The sequence below is a fragment of the Orycteropus afer genome, unplaced genomic scaffold (assembly GCF_000298275.1).
Source record: "Orycteropus afer afer isolate SDZICR_OR568_19922 unplaced genomic scaffold, OryAfe1.0 scaffold00294, whole genome shotgun sequence".
Taxonomy (NCBI): Eukaryota; Metazoa; Chordata; class Mammalia; order Tubulidentata; family Orycteropodidae; genus Orycteropus; species Orycteropus afer.
In genome coordinates, this window is record NW_006921881.1 from 1143148 (window position 1) to 1160176 (window position 17029).

The window sequence follows — 17029 nt, forward strand, 5'->3', positions numbered from 1 at the left end:
GCTGGCCAAGAAGCTGCCTGGCGTGATGCCTGCGTTTTCCCATTGTTATTTCAAACGGGGTTAAAGTACAAAAAAGGAAAAACCTTTCGAGTTTCTCTCACGCTAGCTGATTTATGTAGGCAGAAAAACTGAGACTTTTGTAACTCTTACACAACAAAGAGGGATTAGGGGCCACAAGGGAAAAAGAAGGTCCTACAGCCTGAGGGAAGCAAGCGCTTGGGCTTGGTTGCGACTAGCGGCAAATGGGGAGGGGGGGATAGACATTGCTGGGTTCTCTAGGCCCTGGGGCCTCGTGGGGACTTCGGAAGGTTAGAAAGGTCGCAGACCTTCGAGTGTCATCTCGATCTATGAACTACTCCTCCTTTTCAAACTGTGGGCCTTTTACCCCTCATTCTACTCCCTCTTCCAACGAGCCAGCGCCGGCGGTGAGGGGGCTGGTTGACCTCAGCGTCCTGAATTCGTTGCGCTGCCGGACCGCTAAACGTCTGTTCCTCATGTTAAGCTTAAACGCACTTTTAATGAGTGATGGCTAGGAGTGAGCGAAGCACTGCTGGGGTCGCTCCTTCCCTCGGGACTGCACCAGATACCTTGGGGGACTCTAGAGGAGTTAGGGCAATCTGTTAGGGTAAGGTATGATGGCAGTCACCGTTTCTTATTCTTACCATAAGGACTGCTCCCTCAAGAATCTCCCAACATTGGTTCTTCGCTATGTAACCTCATCTTCTCTTTTAGCCCAAAGCCCATGTTCTTGCCCACTTCTCTCACATTTACAAATTGGTTAAATTTTGGTTGTTTTGTTATTTTTATCTTTTGAAGATGAGAGAACCCTTGCTAAACCCAGGGATAACTAAGTATATGGTACAAATAAAGCAATATCCCTGGTTCAAAAACTGTATAAAAGCAGTCTTATTACCACAGCTGCCTGCCTGCCACCTGCCTGCCAAGATCTGGCCCAAGAAGACAGGAAAGTTATTTTTCTACATCGTCCCTCTGCTTTTGCCACCCCCCCCCAAAAAAAAGTTATTTCTGCTATCCAAAACACCACTTCTTCCAGGGATGGCACTGTATTTTCCTGTCAATTCTATAAATCCCTCAGCCGGATCTTGAAGTTAAAAAGTAATCATCGTCTAAGTACTGTGTGTGTGTATGTGTGTGTGTGTGTATGTGTGGGGGGGAGGGCGGTGCCAAGCATGCAGGCAGTAACTTGTATTGATTTCTTAATAAAACATTACACAATAGCCTTCACTGATCTACTTCTGGGAACTTTCTTTTCTCTATTAAAGTTTACTTCTAGAGATTTCCTAACTCTTGAGGTGTGTGGTAGGTCCTTCTCAGTCTTCACCCTCTTGCAACCACCCTTCCCCCTCCCATCCCTCACCACTGGCTTGAATAAAGAGTCACTGCTGCAGATTACAGTCACAAATGTTAACAGCAGCTCTAAGGTTAAGAGGAGGACCTACAACAAAAGCAAATTGCCATGAAGATGGGTTTACATTGTGGCCAGAGACCACAATGCTACCATTCTCCTACCCTGAGTGTTAAATGTGCCTTTATAGGATGGCCTAGAAGCCTAAATATCTCAAGATTTTTTTTCAACTTCTGAGTTTCCAAGGCAAAGTCTACCTGTATGTGCCATGTCCATAACACTGGTTGTTGCTGTTGTTATGTGTCATCGAGTCGTAGTGACCCCTCCTTCGGTGCTGAGGCAGTATAACTACGGAAGTAGATTGCCCAACCTTCCTTCCGAGGAGTGGCTGGTGGGTTTGAACCACCAGCCTTCTGGTTAGCAGTCAAGTGCCTTAGGCCTTAACACTACCAGAGGTCCCCCATAATACTGGAGTTTCTTCAAAAGCCAAGTATTAGTGAAAAGTTTGATGGGCTGTCAGGTACAGGTACACATAAGCTTATAAAGAGCTTTTATGAAATGTTAATACAATATTTTAACTTTGTGTGTGTGTGTGTGATTTGGGTGAAAATTTCAGAGCAATTTCATTTTCCATACAACAGTTCGTATACATATTGTTTCATGACATTGATTGCAATCTCCATAATGTAACAGCTCTCTTCCCACTTCCTGCAGTGGTTACCCTTTCCTTGTGTCCTTCTTTCCTATGCATTCCTGTCCTCTGGGCTATTTCCCTGTGCCAACACTGCCTTTCTGATCTCCCACGGTTGATTGTTCTAATGAGTGGATCTACTTGGTGTAAATGTTCACCTTACAGGCTTGTCTGTTGTCTGGCTGTACGTCAGGGGAGTGAGTTCAATTCCAGGTCCCAAGGGTTACTAAGGGTCACGGTCTTGGGTCTCACCACTTTTAAGTGAAATTCACATAACATAAAATTAACCATTTTAAAGTGTACAATTTAGTGGCATCTAAATGTGCAACAATCACCTCTATCTTGTTCCAAAACGTTTCTATTATCTCCAAGACACATTTTTAAAGGGGACTCACTCCCCAAGCCCTGAAGATTGTGGAAGACCTTTCCAACAAACAGGCTGTAGGTTACTTCTAAGATGCTAACAGTCAAACTAGAGCATGAAGAACCTCACAAGGAAGTAAGTACATGGGGAGGGAAGCCTGTATCTAGATCTCCCTTACTCAGAAAAGCAAGTTTTTCTCCCTCTCTCTTCTAAATCAACAAAAACTCAACTTTTATAAACAATTCTATTGTTTATTTGGCATAATTGTTTAGGTTTATCAAAAGTAAAAGCAAACCTAGCATAAAAATATAGCCCAGAATCAGACATGTAATGTAGAAACAAAAGTCCTGTGGACATGGGGCAGTATAGGAAAACACCCAAGCAGCCCTGGATGATTTTTCATAAAACCTTTAACTAGCTTTAGTTATGTAACTTTTAAGTCTCCCCATATGTTCACCAGTGAAAGAATATTGACTCCGTGTGGTGGGTATAAGGATTAAAGTCACACACATAAGAGGCCCTACTACAATGTCTGGTGTAAGAGAGACTCAAATGCTGGGTCCCTTCTGCTGTTGTGGACCCACCCTCACAACTCTGAAGTGCTTTCTGGAGTACTTAAAATGTAGGTGACCACTGCTAGGGTGTGGCATTTCTATTTCAGCATCCTTTCATAAGTAACGTTAGCCTGAGGCCTCAGACCAAACTCCTCAATTTTAAAAGATGAAAACTAGGGAACTCAACAAGCTAATGCTTAAATACACATCTCACTGCCAATTTAGGATTCTCCTTTAACAAGCTCTGGTGGCACAGTGCTTAAAGCATTCTGCTGCTAACCGGTAAGTTGACAGTTTGAACCTACTAGCTGCTCCCCAGTCTGCTTCTGTAAAAATTTACAGCCTCTGGAACCCTATAGGGTAGCAGTTCTGCTCTGTTCTCTAGGGTTGTCAGAACTGACTTCATGTCAGTGGTGTTTTTTTTTTTTTTTTTTAATTTAAAGTTGAATTCAGATGAACTATCAGGGATCTAGTGTTATAGTTGGTAAGGCATTTGGCTAGTAACCACAAGATCAGTGGTTCAAACCCACCAGCTGCTCCTTTGGAGGAAGATGAGGCAATCTACTTCCATAAAGATTTACAGCCTTGGAACCCCACTGGGGGTCTCTATGAGTAGGAATTGACTTGATGACAGTGGGTTTTTATCTCTGTATATCAGGTGCACTTAACAAGAATGAGTAGCCATGGCCCTTCCATTAACTTTCTCCTTTCCTCCTTCTCCAGAAATTCTCCAACTCACCCTTCACCACTGTTACTCAGGTAGGCCCTCTTGCTCACTTTGAGGTCACCTGGCCACAAATCTTCAACTTTCTCTCGGCCCATAGTCCCAACCCACTCAGAATTAAGTTATTTTTACTTTCCTAAGGATACCATTTGCCTAACACAAACGGCTCACAATACAATATAACCATATTTTCCCAAATTCTTGCCTTTCAGTTTCAGACACTAAGAAAGACAACCTATACAGACCCTTTTTTAACTAGAAGTAAAAACACAAACACACAACACGTTTAAGGTTTTTTTTTTTTTTTACTTTGAAGTAAGCAATTTAAACGAACAAAACTTAAACAGCCTGAGAATGAGTATAACAAACAAACAAAAAGTAGCAGTATAAATTCACTTTTACACATTTAGAAACTGGACAAAAGCACTTTATAAAAACAAATGCAATTTAACTTTTCAACAAATATATGAAGCTGAGAACTGACGGAGAAGGAAATACAATGTAGTACAAACCCTTTAGTCCCAACTGTCTCAAAGCTGTACATGGACAAATGAGATAAGAGTCCCTAATCCACCTCCTCAATGGTGGGGCCAGACGCAGAGCTCCCTTGGGGAGCCTGAGCCCCAAAGCCACCAGCCCCAGAGCCACCTGCTCCCTGGTACAGTCCACTAATGATGGGGTTACACACCTGCTCCAGCTCCTTCCTCTTGTGCTCAAACTCATCCTTCTCGGCCAGGGTGTTGGCATCCAGCCAGGAGATCACCTCCTGGCACTTGTCCAGCACCTTTTTCTTGTCACTCTCGCTGATCTTGCCCTTGAGCCCCTCATCCTCCACAGCGCTCTTCATGTTGAAGGCATAGGACTCCAGAGCATTCTTGGCAGACACCCTCTCCCGCTGCACCTCGTCCTCGGCTTTGTACTTCTCTGCCTCCTGCACCATGCGCTCAATCTCCTCCTTGCTCAGGCGGCCCTTGTCGTTGGTGATGGTGATCTTGTTGGCCTTGCCCGTGCTCTTGTCAGTGGCCGTGACGTTGAGGATGCCATTGGCGTCGATGTCAAAAGTCACCTCGATCTGGGGCACGCCCCTGGGGGCCGGAGGGATGCCGCTCAGCTCGAATCGACCCAGCAGGTTGTTGTCGCGTGTCATGGCTCTCTCACCCTCGTACACCTGGATCAGCACCCCGGGCTGGTTGTCGGAGTAGGTGGTGAAGATCTGCGTCTGCTTGGTGGGGATGGTGGAGTTGCGCTTGATCAGGGCAGTCATCACGCCCCCAGCCGTCTCCAGCCCCAGCGACAGGGGAGCCACGTCCAGCAGCAGCAGGTCCTGCACGTTCTCAGACTTGTCTCCCATCAGGATGGCTGCCTGCACTGCTGCCCCATAGGCCACCGCCTCGTCAGGATTGATGCTCTTATTGAGGTCGCGCCCGTTGAAGAAATCCTGCAGCAGCTTCTGCACCTTGGGGATGCGCGTGGAGCCTCCCACCAGGACCAGGTCGTGGATCTGCGCCTTGTCCAGCTTGGCGTCACGCAGAGCCTTCTCCACCGGCTCCAGGGTGCTGCGGAAGAGGTCGGAGCACAGCTCCTCGAAGCGCGCCCTGGTGATGGAAGTGTAGAAGTCGATGCCCTCGAACAGGGAGTCGATCTCCAGGCTGGCTTGGGTGCTGGACGACAGGGTCCTCTTGGCCCTCTCGCAGGCAGTGCGCAGCCGCCTCACGGCCCGCTTGTTCTGGCTGATGTCCTTCTTGTGCTTCCTCTTGAACTCCTCCACGAAGTGGTTCACCAGCCTGTTGTCAAAGTCCTCCCCACCCAGGTGGGTGTCCCCGGCCGTGGCTTTCACCTCGAAGATGCCGTCGTCGATCGTCAGGATGGACACGTCGAAAGTGCCCCCGCCCAGGTCAAAGATGAGGACGTTGCGCTCCCCCTTGCCCGTCCGGTCCAGCCCGTAGGCGATGGCGGCCGCCGTGGGCTCGTTGATGATCCTCAGCACGTTCAGCCCCGCGATCACCCCCGCATCCTTGGTGGCCTGGCGCTGCGAGTCGTTGAAGTAGGCCGGCACGGTGATCACCGCGTTCGTCACCGGGTAGCCCAGGTAGGCCTCGGCGATCTCCTTCATCTTGGTCAACACCATGGACGAGATCTCCTCGGGGTAGAACGCCTTGGTCTCCCCCTTGTAGCTCACCTGCACCTTGGGCTTTTCGCCGTCGTTGATCACCCGGAAGGGCCAGTGCTTCATGTCCGACTGCACCACCGGGTCACCGAACTTGCGGCCGATCAGCCGCTTCGCGTCGAACACCGTGTTCTGCGGGTTGAGCGCCACCTGGTTCTTGGCCGCATCCCCGATGAGCCGCTCGGTGTCGGTGAAGGCCACGTAACTGGGGGTGGTGCGGTTACCTTGATCGTTGGCGATGATCTCTACCTTGCCGTGCTGGAACACCCCCACGCAGGAGTAGGTGGTGCCCAGGTCGATGCCGATGGCCGTGCTTTTCGCCATGTCGGACTGTTGCTGTCGCTCTGCGCTTACGTTCAGGTCTGTAACCGCGAATGGAAGACGCGAGGAGGAGCGCTGTCTTCGGAAAACTGGAGTCTGGAGCCGCTGGAGCCACAAAAGTCCCTTTTGGAGGGTGTAAGTGTACAGGAATCACGGTCCGGGGTAAGCGAGTACCGCCACTTTACTTTCTTCTCAGGAGACCCTTTCTTTATGGCTTGTGTTCCTCTGCTTTTATAATTCTCCATGGAGCCCCGCCTTTTGTCTCCTCAGCCAATCACCGCGCTCGGTGAGGCTGCAAGGTCGGGAATATTCCGGGAGCTTCGCCTCCTGTACTGCCCCCAGTCTTCCTGGGACCAATCAGCGTCCAGGGATCGCCCCTCCCGAGAACTCTCCAGACTCTTCTGGGGCTCGCTGGGCCGCACAGTCTGGGGAAGTAGGGACTGGACGGGGAGCGGGGCGGGGCAGCGGGAGGGGTACGTATGTGTTGACACCGCCTCCGTCCAAGTAGCGTTACAATGGCGATACTGCCGCTGACATCACTGGCCAGTTGGGAATCAGGATGACAGGAGAGGGCCCGGCTCAAAGTTGTAGGACGGGGAGGGGAGGGGGGAGGGGGAACGCCCTTAGCGCAGCTTGGATGTTGGGGGAGACCCTACCCTAAGGGCTCCACAATCTGGAACATTTCCAAACTGGAGCGGAGCCGGCAGGGAAATAGGTGAGCCGGGAGGGTGGGCTCTGATTGGAATGAGGTGGGAATAAGTAAGCCGGTGGGTCCTTGTTTGAGAATGTGCTGAGAAGTTAGTTCCCTAGTTGTTTAAGATCTTAAGTTTTGAGTCCCAAGGTAGCTGAGATTGGTCAAAGCTGCCCCAAAGAGGCACACAGGATAGATAGGAATTTGTGTCAGAAAGAACTAGTAACCCCTTTCTATCTTTGGCTCTCACAAACAGGCTTTTTATTCAGAAGAGTATTAGAAGAGACTGTTTGGGGCACTCTACCTCCCCCAAGGAGAAAATTTGTAAGGGCTTGATTGGGTTCCTAGAAGCCAGTTTGAGACTAACCTGAATTTACAGTCTGTGACTCTCCAATAGAGGGTAAAGAAGCTCAGGAAGGCAGCAAAACTGAAGTGTGGGGGAGATCAGAATGTAAAATAATCTTAGTTCAGCAAGAGATACAATTCCACAATAAGATATATCATAGACACATAGGAACAGGACAGTTGAATCAGACCCTGTGAGACCCTATGAGTGCCTATCCACTGCTTCCATCCTCTTCAAATTGACTGAGACTCTTGTCTACTTTGTGCAAGAACACTCTGCTAAAACCTATCTCATTCATTCTGCACAGGCCTAGGAAAACCATGGCTGCTACTAAGGGAATGGCCATCGGCATTGACCTGGGCACCACCTACTCCTGTGTGGGGGTGTTCCAGCACGGCAAGGTGGAGATCATTGCCAATGATCAAGGCAACCGCACCACCCCCAGTTACGTGGCCTTCACTGACACCGAGCGGCTCATTGGGGATGCGGCCAAGAACCAGGTAGCCATGAATCCCCAGAACACTGTCTTTGATGCCAAGCGTTTGATTGGAAGGAAATTTAATGATCCTGTGGTGCAATCAGATATGAAACTTTGGCCTTTTCAAGTAATCAATGATGGGGGTAAGCCCAAGGTTTTGGTATCGTACAAAGGAGAAAATAAGGCTTTCTATCCTGAGGAAATCTCTTCCATGGTACTGACTAAAATGAAGGAGACTGCAGAAGCATTTTTGGGCCACTCTGTCACCAATGCTGTGATCACCGTGCCAGCCTATTTTAATGACTCTCAACGCCAGGCCACTAAGGATGCAGGTGTGATTGCAGGACTCAATGTACTAAGAATCATCAATGAACCCACAGCTGCTGCCATTGCCTATGGTTTAGATAAGGGAGGTCAGGGAGAGCGACATGTCCTGATCTTTGATTTAGGGGGAGGCACATTTGACGTGTCCATCCTGACTATAGATGATGGGATTTTTGAGGTGAAGGCCACAGCTGGGGACACCCACCTGGGTGGGGAGGACTTTGACAACAGGCTGGTGGGCCACTTTGTGGAGGAGTTCAAAAGGAAACACAAAAAGGACATCAGCCAGAACAAGCGAGCTGTGAGGCGGCTGCGCACCGCCTGTGAGAGGGCCAAGAGAACCCTGTCGTCCAGCACCCAGGCCAACCTGGAGATTGACTCCCTGTTTGAGGGTATAGACTTCTACACTTCCATCACCAGAGCTCGGTTTGAAGAGTTGTGTGCAGATCTGTTTAGGGGCACCTTGGAGCCAGTGGAGAAAGCTCTTCGTGATGCCAAGATGGATAAGGCTAAAATCCATGACATTGTTTTAGTGGGGGGCTCCACTCGTATCCCCAAGGTACAGAGGCTGCTGCAGGACTACTTTAATGGTCGTGATCTCAACAAGAGCATCAATCCTGATGAAGCAGTCGCCTATGGAGCTGCAGTACAGGCAGCCATTTTGATGGGTGACAAGTCTGAAAAAGTACAAGACCTGCTTTTGTTGGATGTGGCTCCCTTGTCCCTAGGTTTGGAGACGGCTGGGGGCGTGATGACTGCCCTGATCAAGCGCAACTCCACCATCCCCACCAAACAGACGCAGATCTTCACCACCTACTCAGACAACCAGCCTGGGGTGCTGATCCAGGTGTACGAGGGTGAGAGGGCCATGACCAGGGACAACAATTTGCTAGGGCGCTTTGATCTGACTGGAATCCCTCCTGCACCCAGGGGAGTACCTCAGATTGAGGTGACCTTTGACATCGACGCTAATGGTATTCTTAATGTCACAGCCATGGACAAGAGCACAGGCAAGGCCAACAAGATCACTATCACCAATGACAAGGGCCGCCTGAGCAAAGAGGAGATTGAGCGCATGGTTCTGGATGCTGAGAAATATAAAGCTGAAGATGAGGTCCAGAGGGAAAAAATCACTGCAAAAAATGCCTTAGAATCCTATGCTTTTAACATGAAGAGTGCTGTGTCTGATGAAGGCTTGAAGGGCAAAATTAGTGAGTCTGATAAAAAGAAAATACTGGATAAATGCAATGAAGTCCTTTCGTGGCTGGAGACCAATCAACTGGCTGACAAAGATGAGTTTGATCATAAGAGAAAAGAATTGGAGCGTGTGTGTAACCCAGTCATTACAAAACTTTACCAGGGAGGATGCACTGGACCTGCCTGTGGAATAGGGAACCCCTCTGGAAGGTCTGCTGCAGGCCCCACCATTGAAGAAGTAGATTAATTTCATCTGGAAACTGGAGGGTTCTAGGGTCCCTGTAAGATGAATTTTGTTTCCCTTATCTTCACACATTCTTATGATTCTTGAATTGACTGGACCTATACCTAAGTTTACCATCTCTTTGGGATTCTGATGAAGGAGTTTTTTACACCATCTTTTCACATAAAGGTCCTTTTTACTGATTCTGGAATAAGACTCTTAGGAAAACTAGACCCTCTTTGAACCATTTGAGGAATTTGAATGTCTGTTATTTATTTCTGCCTAGCCCCAACTTTCTTCTTTCTGTGTGGATGGTTGTCATTCATTAAATTTGTTCCAAAAGCAAATGATTTCTGGTGTCGTAGGCTGTGTATATCTTGAAAAGCAATAAAAAGAGCTCCTGGAGATAGTATGTATCCCCTGATTGTGAGCTCATTGTGAGTGATTAAGCTGCTAAGGGCAAAGTGTTTGAATTTTCATGAGCTAATAATTTCAAACAGACAAATTATTTTTGACTACCAGTCACCTTTAATCCTAGATATAGCAGTTACCAATTGTAGTTACTTCTTATATTTAGTGACAGGCTGGTTTAAATGCTTAGGATTTGGGTGGTAGAAGCAAATTTTTGCTCGATATCCTGAGTCATTTATAGGTGGGATCCAGGAGATCCAGCGTCTATGTACTCAGAGTCTATTGTTACATCCTTCACGTGTAGAAACAATTTCTACAACAAACTCCTGACAAATGGGTATTTTTATGTAAGGTAGATGAGAAATGGATGATTTAATAGACTTATTCGATGAAAAAGAATTACTCTTGTGTCATAGATTATATGTGCCTGAGGAACATGAATATAGAAGTATACCTAACTGCATTTGTTTTGCGTTTGAGGGGGCAATATTTGAAAATGAAAATGAAAATGGGTATTTCTATACCCAAACCAGAGTCTCTGTGCTACTCATCTACTCAGGCCTTTTACAGGACAGCCCTAGGCAAAAGTGTGTAAATGTGAAGACAGCGATTGGATCCTTGAGATAAATCTATTAGGAACATTTGATAAAATCAAGATTTGTATCCAAGCTCCTTCTGAACTCAGGGACTCAACACTTTTTAAAATTTTTTATTCGTCACACACGTAGAAAAGTGCACAAAATAAATTTCCTGAAATTCTCCAACAACTTTCAGTAGCAAATTTGTGTAGGTGTCAGTAAACCATGGTGTTAATCGCACAAAAACTTCTCAGGCGAGCTGAGGACTTTATTAAACGGTCCTCGACCCACGCCTGCGCGGTGGGAGCCAGTCGCCCCGAGAGGAAGTAGGAAGGCAGGATGCTCCGCCCATTTTCCGGCTTTATCTTCCCCTCTGCTTTATCCTGCTGGTCTTTCGGACCACTACTTCTCCGCTCCGGCTTGCTGCGTTTTCTCCTTTGCTGGGAGCTTTTCGCGGCGCCTCCGGCTTCGCTTGCACGACCCCAGCTCCCCCAACGCGCGGGTTCGCGCTGGAGTTCCCTCCTGACCTCCAGCGCGTGGCACCGGTGCCTCTCTTCCCCCGACTACCCTGCGGCCAGCTGTGCGAGCATTATGGTAGGTACCGTGACGTCACAAGGGGGCGCCCTCGGCGAACCCCGGTGTTTCCGAAGGTTGGGGGCGGGTGGGCGTCCGGGGTTTGGTCCTTTGGGCTTGAAGAGTCGGCGTGGACAACAGGAGAGGGAAAAACTAGACCTGAAGAAGCATTTCTCAGTCAGAGACCGGGCTTCGGGAGGGCGGGTGGGATACCTTCAGCAATTAACTGGAAGGAGTGTGCAGGGACTCCAGGAGAGGTCGATTGGGAAAGCAGGTTCAGGAACCCGAGTAGCGCAGGATAGAGCTGCCGTCTGGTGCATCAAGTAAGGGACTTGAATGTACAGAATCATTTGCGTTCCAGCCTTTCACCCTCTCAAGCGAGTATTTTTTCCTGTGAAGTTTTGAGAACTGCCAGGGAAGTGGGGATCCCAAAATCAGTATTTGAGAATACTGCCAAGGGGACACTCTGCCCTACCGTGCCTCTCCCCACCTGATGGGTTTTCCTCTGTCACTTTATAGCTCTTCTACTCCTTTTTCAAGTCCCTTGTGGGAAAGGATGTGGTCGTGGAACTAAAAAATGACTTGAGGTAGGTACTTATTTCACAAAGTTTGTAGTCAGTGGGTGTGCTCAGAATCCTGGCACCTTTTTAGTTTGACAAGTATTTGATGGCTGGGCAAGGTGGGAGAAATAGAGAAGAATAAATGACCCAGGTCATTTACAGGTTAGCTTGGAAGTTGTATCGTGCATAGGAAAACAATACAGAGCAATATATAATTTAAAGGGTGGATATTAGAGAGTTCAGAGGGTGAAGATGTCAATAAAATGTTTTCCAAAATCAGTAGTTTTTTTTTCCTGATTAAATTATATGCTTCTTTGACCAGACTTCTAGACATTGAAGAATCAGTTCAACAAATAAAGATACATGTATAGAGGTGTTTGTAGCTTTATTTGTAATAGCCCAAAATTGGGAACAATCTCTCCATCAATAGGGAATGGGTTTATTAACTTGTGGTATTTCCATACTCTACAGCTGTGACATAGGAATGAGATGTACTGCTATGGAAAGCAGTTGCAGAATAGTATGTGTGGCATAATCTCCTTTTTAAAGAGAATGTGGAATAATTACAGGACTAGTGCAGTCTCTTCTGTGTGTATTAGCTTCTGTCTATAAATCTCTTGGGAGCTCTGGTAGCGTAGTGCCTAAGGCACTTGACTGCTAACCAGAAGGCTGGAGGTTCAAACCCACCAGCCACTCCTTGGAAGGAAGGTTGGGCAATCTACTTCCATAGTGATACTGCCTTGGAAACCCAAGGAGGGGTCGCTATGAGTCAGGTATGATTTGATGGCACATAACAACAAACAACAACATAATCCCTTAAGGAGCTCTGGTGGTGTGGTACCTAAAGCATTTGACTGCTAACCAGAAGATTGGTGGTTCAAACCCACCAGCCACCCCACAGAAGGAAGACCAGGCATCCTACTTCCATAAAGATTTACCACCTCAGAAACCCAATGGGGGTCGCTATGCACTGGAATTGACTTGATGGCAGTGGGTTTTATAAATCCCTTATCTCTTTGTATCATTGGCTCAGACTTTGAGGACTTTGTTAAGTCTTTCAGGACTTTGTTAAAAGCTCTGTCCTTGGACAGACTTCTTTGTCCTTCTAGTTAAGTAGGCTCCTTTGTTACTTTCTTCCTAGGGGGTGCTTCTCAAATTGTGTTTTCGCAAAAATATACTTACTGTTTATGGCCTTTCCTCCCTATAGGACCAGAACCACACTTAGCTCACCACTGTATACCTAATGCCTAATGTAGGCCTGGTATATAGTAAGAGCTTAATAAACATGTGCTGAGTAAAAGGAAAATAGCGAACATTTGAGAGCTTTTTGTGGATTAGGCACTGTACTGAGTGCTTTACATTAATTAACTCATTTCATTCTCACAACACAGCTATGTTTTCTCAAGTATGTTTTATACTTGAGGAAACTGAAACTTAGGTTAAGAAACTTGCTCAACTAAGTCACACAGCCAGAACTGAAATCCAGTTCTATCTGACTCCTTTTAAAAAAAAAACTATTAAAAATGGCATAGTATTCTGTGTGTAATTGTGAAGCTTTTCATTTAACAGGGTATTGTGGATATTTTTCTGTGTAAAATAAAGTTGATTCTTTAAAATTTTTAATGACTGACTAGTATTTTATTAGGGCTCTGGTAGCATAGTGCCTAAGGCACTTGACTGCTAACCAGAAGGCTGGAGGTTCAAACCCACCAGCCACTCCTCGGAAGGAAGGTTGGGCAGTCCTACTTCCGTAGTGATACTGCCTCGGAAACCCAAGGAGAGGTCGCTGTGAGTTGGGGCGACTCGAAGGCAGATAACAACAACAAGTATTTTATTAGGAGCTCTGGTAGTGTAGTGCCTAAGGCACTTGACTGCTAATCAGAAGGCTGGCGGTTCAAACCCACCAGCCACTATTCGGAAGGAAGGGTGGGCAATCTACTTCCATAGTGATACAGCCTTGGAAATCCAAGGAGGGGTCGCTGTGAGTCGGGTCTGACTTGATGGCAAATAACAACAACGGTATTCTATTAAGATGGCTGGATTTAACCAAGATCCTACTGTTAGACATTTAGGCTTTTTCCAAGTCTTTGCTTTTGCAAATGATGCTATCTTTAATATCCTTACATATATATCTATGCATATCTGATATTTCATTAGAAAAAAATCTTTTTAAATCAAACGTACATTTAAAATATTTGTACCTATTACCTGATTATCCTTTAGGAAGAGATTGAATTAATGTATTTTCTATCCAACAGTTTCTTCCACCCAGGAGAATGTGAAATCATTTCTTTGTGGGAGAAAGATTGACATGGCAGGAAACGGTGAGGGGCTGAACTTGAAGGCCTTTTCCTTTCATGCCACCGATTTCAATTCATGGCACTGATGCCACTGGCAATGCAGATGTTGGTTGGGACCATAGAGCAAGACAAAATCCAGTCATAGGCCACTCTGAGTTGACTTGTCTTTGAGTACTTTTTCTCCTTTCTGGGCCTTCTTCCTGGCAAAGATAACTGTTGTGTATAGCTCAGGGCCTAAAGCAAGGATTTGGAAGACTCTAGCCAGTCTCTTGTTTGGGAGAAGAGCTTTTTCTCTCATCCTACTTGTCAGACCACTTGTTTTGGGAGAAGAGCTTTTTCTCTCATTCTTCTTGTCAGACCACTTGTGTGTCAGGTGTCTGTCTCCTTCTTAAGGGACTGAGTCATATGACAGCACTTGATTCAATTCCTGAAAGGTGTGGCCACTACTGCATACAGTGGAATGCTGTCCCAGACTTCTGAGCAGCCCGGGACATGGTGACAACACCACCGAGGCAATAGGTCTCAGACCCTGGATTTCAAAGATTTGTAGTTTTCTAGAAATTGGGGGTCCAGTGTAGAATTGCCAACTTTATTTTTGAGAGGATAGGACGTTTCATTGAAAACATTCTTTAATACTCCTCCCCCCAAAAATTAAAAGAGCCATTATTCTTAGGAAAAAACTATTGGCAATCCTATGCACAACCCACATACACATTCTCTGTATTATCCTGTTTCCTGAAACTTTTGCGTGCACATCTTACTTTTTCAGAACTACAGTTCTAAAGAACTTGAATCTGGTGATGACATACAGTTTGGTTTAAGATCAAGGTGGCCTGTGCTTCAAAATAATATGGAGGAGTGGATGGAGGTGTTGATAGAGAAGGACTGTTAAGGATGGGTAATGCTCGCATGAGGGCTACAACATTTCTGTGTCTCCATAGTAAGAAAAAAGAATAAAATATAATTGTGTTTGGCATAAACAAATTTGAATATGATACAAATTAAAATAAATGTGAAAATAAAACATTAAAATCATTTAAAAAAACTCAGCAGGTTGGACATTGGCATGAATTGAGGTACAAAATTATAAGACCTAAGTTCATAGAAATTAATTAGAAGTCAGCAGATGATGGGATTTACAGGACATGGAGGGTGAAGAAGTACAACTCAGAATTTGAAGTTGTGGGACTAAAGTGTTGAAGCCTTTGATAGAAATTAAAGAAATTGGGAGAGAGAGATAGCATAACTTGGAGCACTGGTGTTTATATCGCATTCCTCCTCAACATTTTAGGGAGCTTTATTAACAAGTGGTTGAGTGAAAGAATTGTTGCCTGCCATGTAGGAGACCTGAGTTCAATTCCCAGCCAGTGCACTTCATGCACAGCCATCGCCTGTCTGTAGTGGAGGCTTTTGGTGTTGCTATGATGCTGAACAGGTTTCAGTGGAGTTGCCAGACAAAGGTGGACTAGGAAGAAAGGTCTGGTGATCAGTTTCCAAGAATTAGCCAATGAAACCCCTATGGATGACAGCAGTCCAGTCTGCGACCTATCACGGGGATGGTGCAGGACCAGGCAGCATTCCTTTCTGTTGTGCATAGTCAGGGGCCTATGTGATGGCAGCAAACAACAAGAATGAGGATGCCTCTTGTGTCTGCATCATCAAGAGCAAGGCTGACTGCTTTATCTGGCACCCTTGTTTTTTACTTTCCCCAACTGTGCCTCATCTCAGTTCTGAAGTCATCTTTATGTTGACTTTGGTATAAACTAATTTGATTTTCCTTCTCTCTGCCCCTAACAGCATCTGTGGAACACTCCATTCTGTGGATCAGGTGAGATAATCGTAAGAGTCCAGTATTGGGTCTTGGGGAAGAAGGGAGAACTTAAAGGCTGGATACTTGTGTGTTATCTTTAGGGTTAATGATAGTATTCCATCTTTTTTTAGTATCTCAACATCAAACTAACTGACATCAGTGTCACAGACCCTGAAAAATACCCACACATGGTGAGTTTGGATGGTGGAGAAGAAGAAACACCTCCAAAAATGGGCAGCTATAGGACTTTTTTTTTTTTTTTTAAAGAGTATTATCTCATTTGTCCACCTTTGTCTAGTTATCAGTGAAGAACTGCTTCATCCGGGGCTCGGTGGTCCGCTATGTGCAGTTGCCAGCAGATGAGGTCGACACACAGTTGCTCCAGGATGCAGCAAGGAAGGAGGCCCTGCAGCAGAAACAGTGATGGTTCCTTCTGTGTTTCTCTTCCCTCTTACACTGGTGACCTTTAACCTTATATCCCAGCCCAGGGTCCCTCTCACCCATAGGATTGGTTTTTTGGTTGGTTGGTTTTTAATAGTGAAGGCTTTTTTTTCCCTCTTTGGATGAGAGGAATAATACTGGGGAGCAGCTATCCTTTGTTGAGAAGGGGAGGATAAATAGGATGGGAAACTGCAAAGGCTTCCTAGTCCCCAACATCTGCCTTTCTCACTCCTTCCCTGGAGATTGCCTCCTAGATCTTTCAGGGCAGGATGTGATTCTGTTGGGGGTGGAAGGAGTCTATCCCGCATCGGGAATAAAATTTATGATGCAAATTGAAGTTGTGGTTTTGTGTTCTTAATTTTTGGGCAAGGACTGTGGGGAGTGGGAGGTAGGAAGGTGGTGATGGATTCATTCAAGTCCTGTTACTCTCCATTCCCACAGCCAAGTATCCAACCCAACTACCCAGCATTATCTGTCATGACTTTCCTTTGTATACAACATATAATACCTGGACTACACACCAGGTTTCCTGAACATGCCCCTATGTACATTTTCTCCATCTGGCCTTTTGCTTATACTGTACCTATAACTGGAGTGTTTTTTCCAGTGTGGTGTCATATGAGTCCAGGAAAGCTGAAATTATCTACCTCTGATGCCAAATGTATAGTGGATAATAAATTCTATTCCATATGCAGTTGTGCCCTAGGGAGTTTCAGCTTCCTTCCCTGGTCAGTTCAGATACCATGGAGCCCTTTGTCTCTTATCCTTATTCACTGGGCTAGGTCAGGTACCCTCGGAAGGAAGATGAGGCAATCTACTTCCGTAGTGATACTGCCTCGGAAACCCAAGGAGGGGTCACTATGAGTCAGGTGTGACTCGACGGTACATAACAACAACAGGTCAGGTACCA

The 17029-nt window shown here is 46.2% G+C and overlaps 3 protein-coding genes across 3 annotated transcripts; 2 read left to right on the plus strand and 1 right to left on the minus strand.

The window, feature by feature from the left end:
- Nucleotides 1-4264: 4264 nt before the first annotated feature.
- LOC103205931 (heat shock 70 kDa protein 1-like) lies at nt 4265-6208 on the minus strand. Its single transcript, XM_007951342.2, has one exon. It carries the CDS (start codon nt 6188-6190, stop codon nt 4265-4267), a length of 1926 nt encoding a protein of 641 aa, XP_007949533.1. The 5' UTR covers nt 6191-6208.
- A 538-nt stretch (nt 6209-6746) lies between these two features.
- On the plus strand, nt 6747-9470 carry LOC103205930 (heat shock 70 kDa protein 1-like). Its single transcript, XM_007951341.2, is given in 3 exon segments — nt 6747-6793; nt 6795-6902; nt 7532-9470. Coding segments are annotated over 3 exon segments (2094 nt in total).
- A 1190-nt stretch (nt 9471-10660) lies between these two features.
- On the plus strand, nt 10661-16102 carry LSM2 (LSM2 homolog, U6 small nuclear RNA and mRNA degradation associated). The gene is made up of 6 exons (XM_007951449.1): nt 10661-10735; nt 10922-11029; nt 11528-11595; nt 15666-15696; nt 15810-15869; nt 15977-16102. The coding sequence occupies exons 1-6, from the start codon at nt 10661-10663 to the stop codon at nt 16100-16102; spliced, it is 468 nt and encodes a 155-aa protein (XP_007949640.1).
- The last annotated feature ends 927 nt before the right edge of the window (nt 16103-17029 follow it).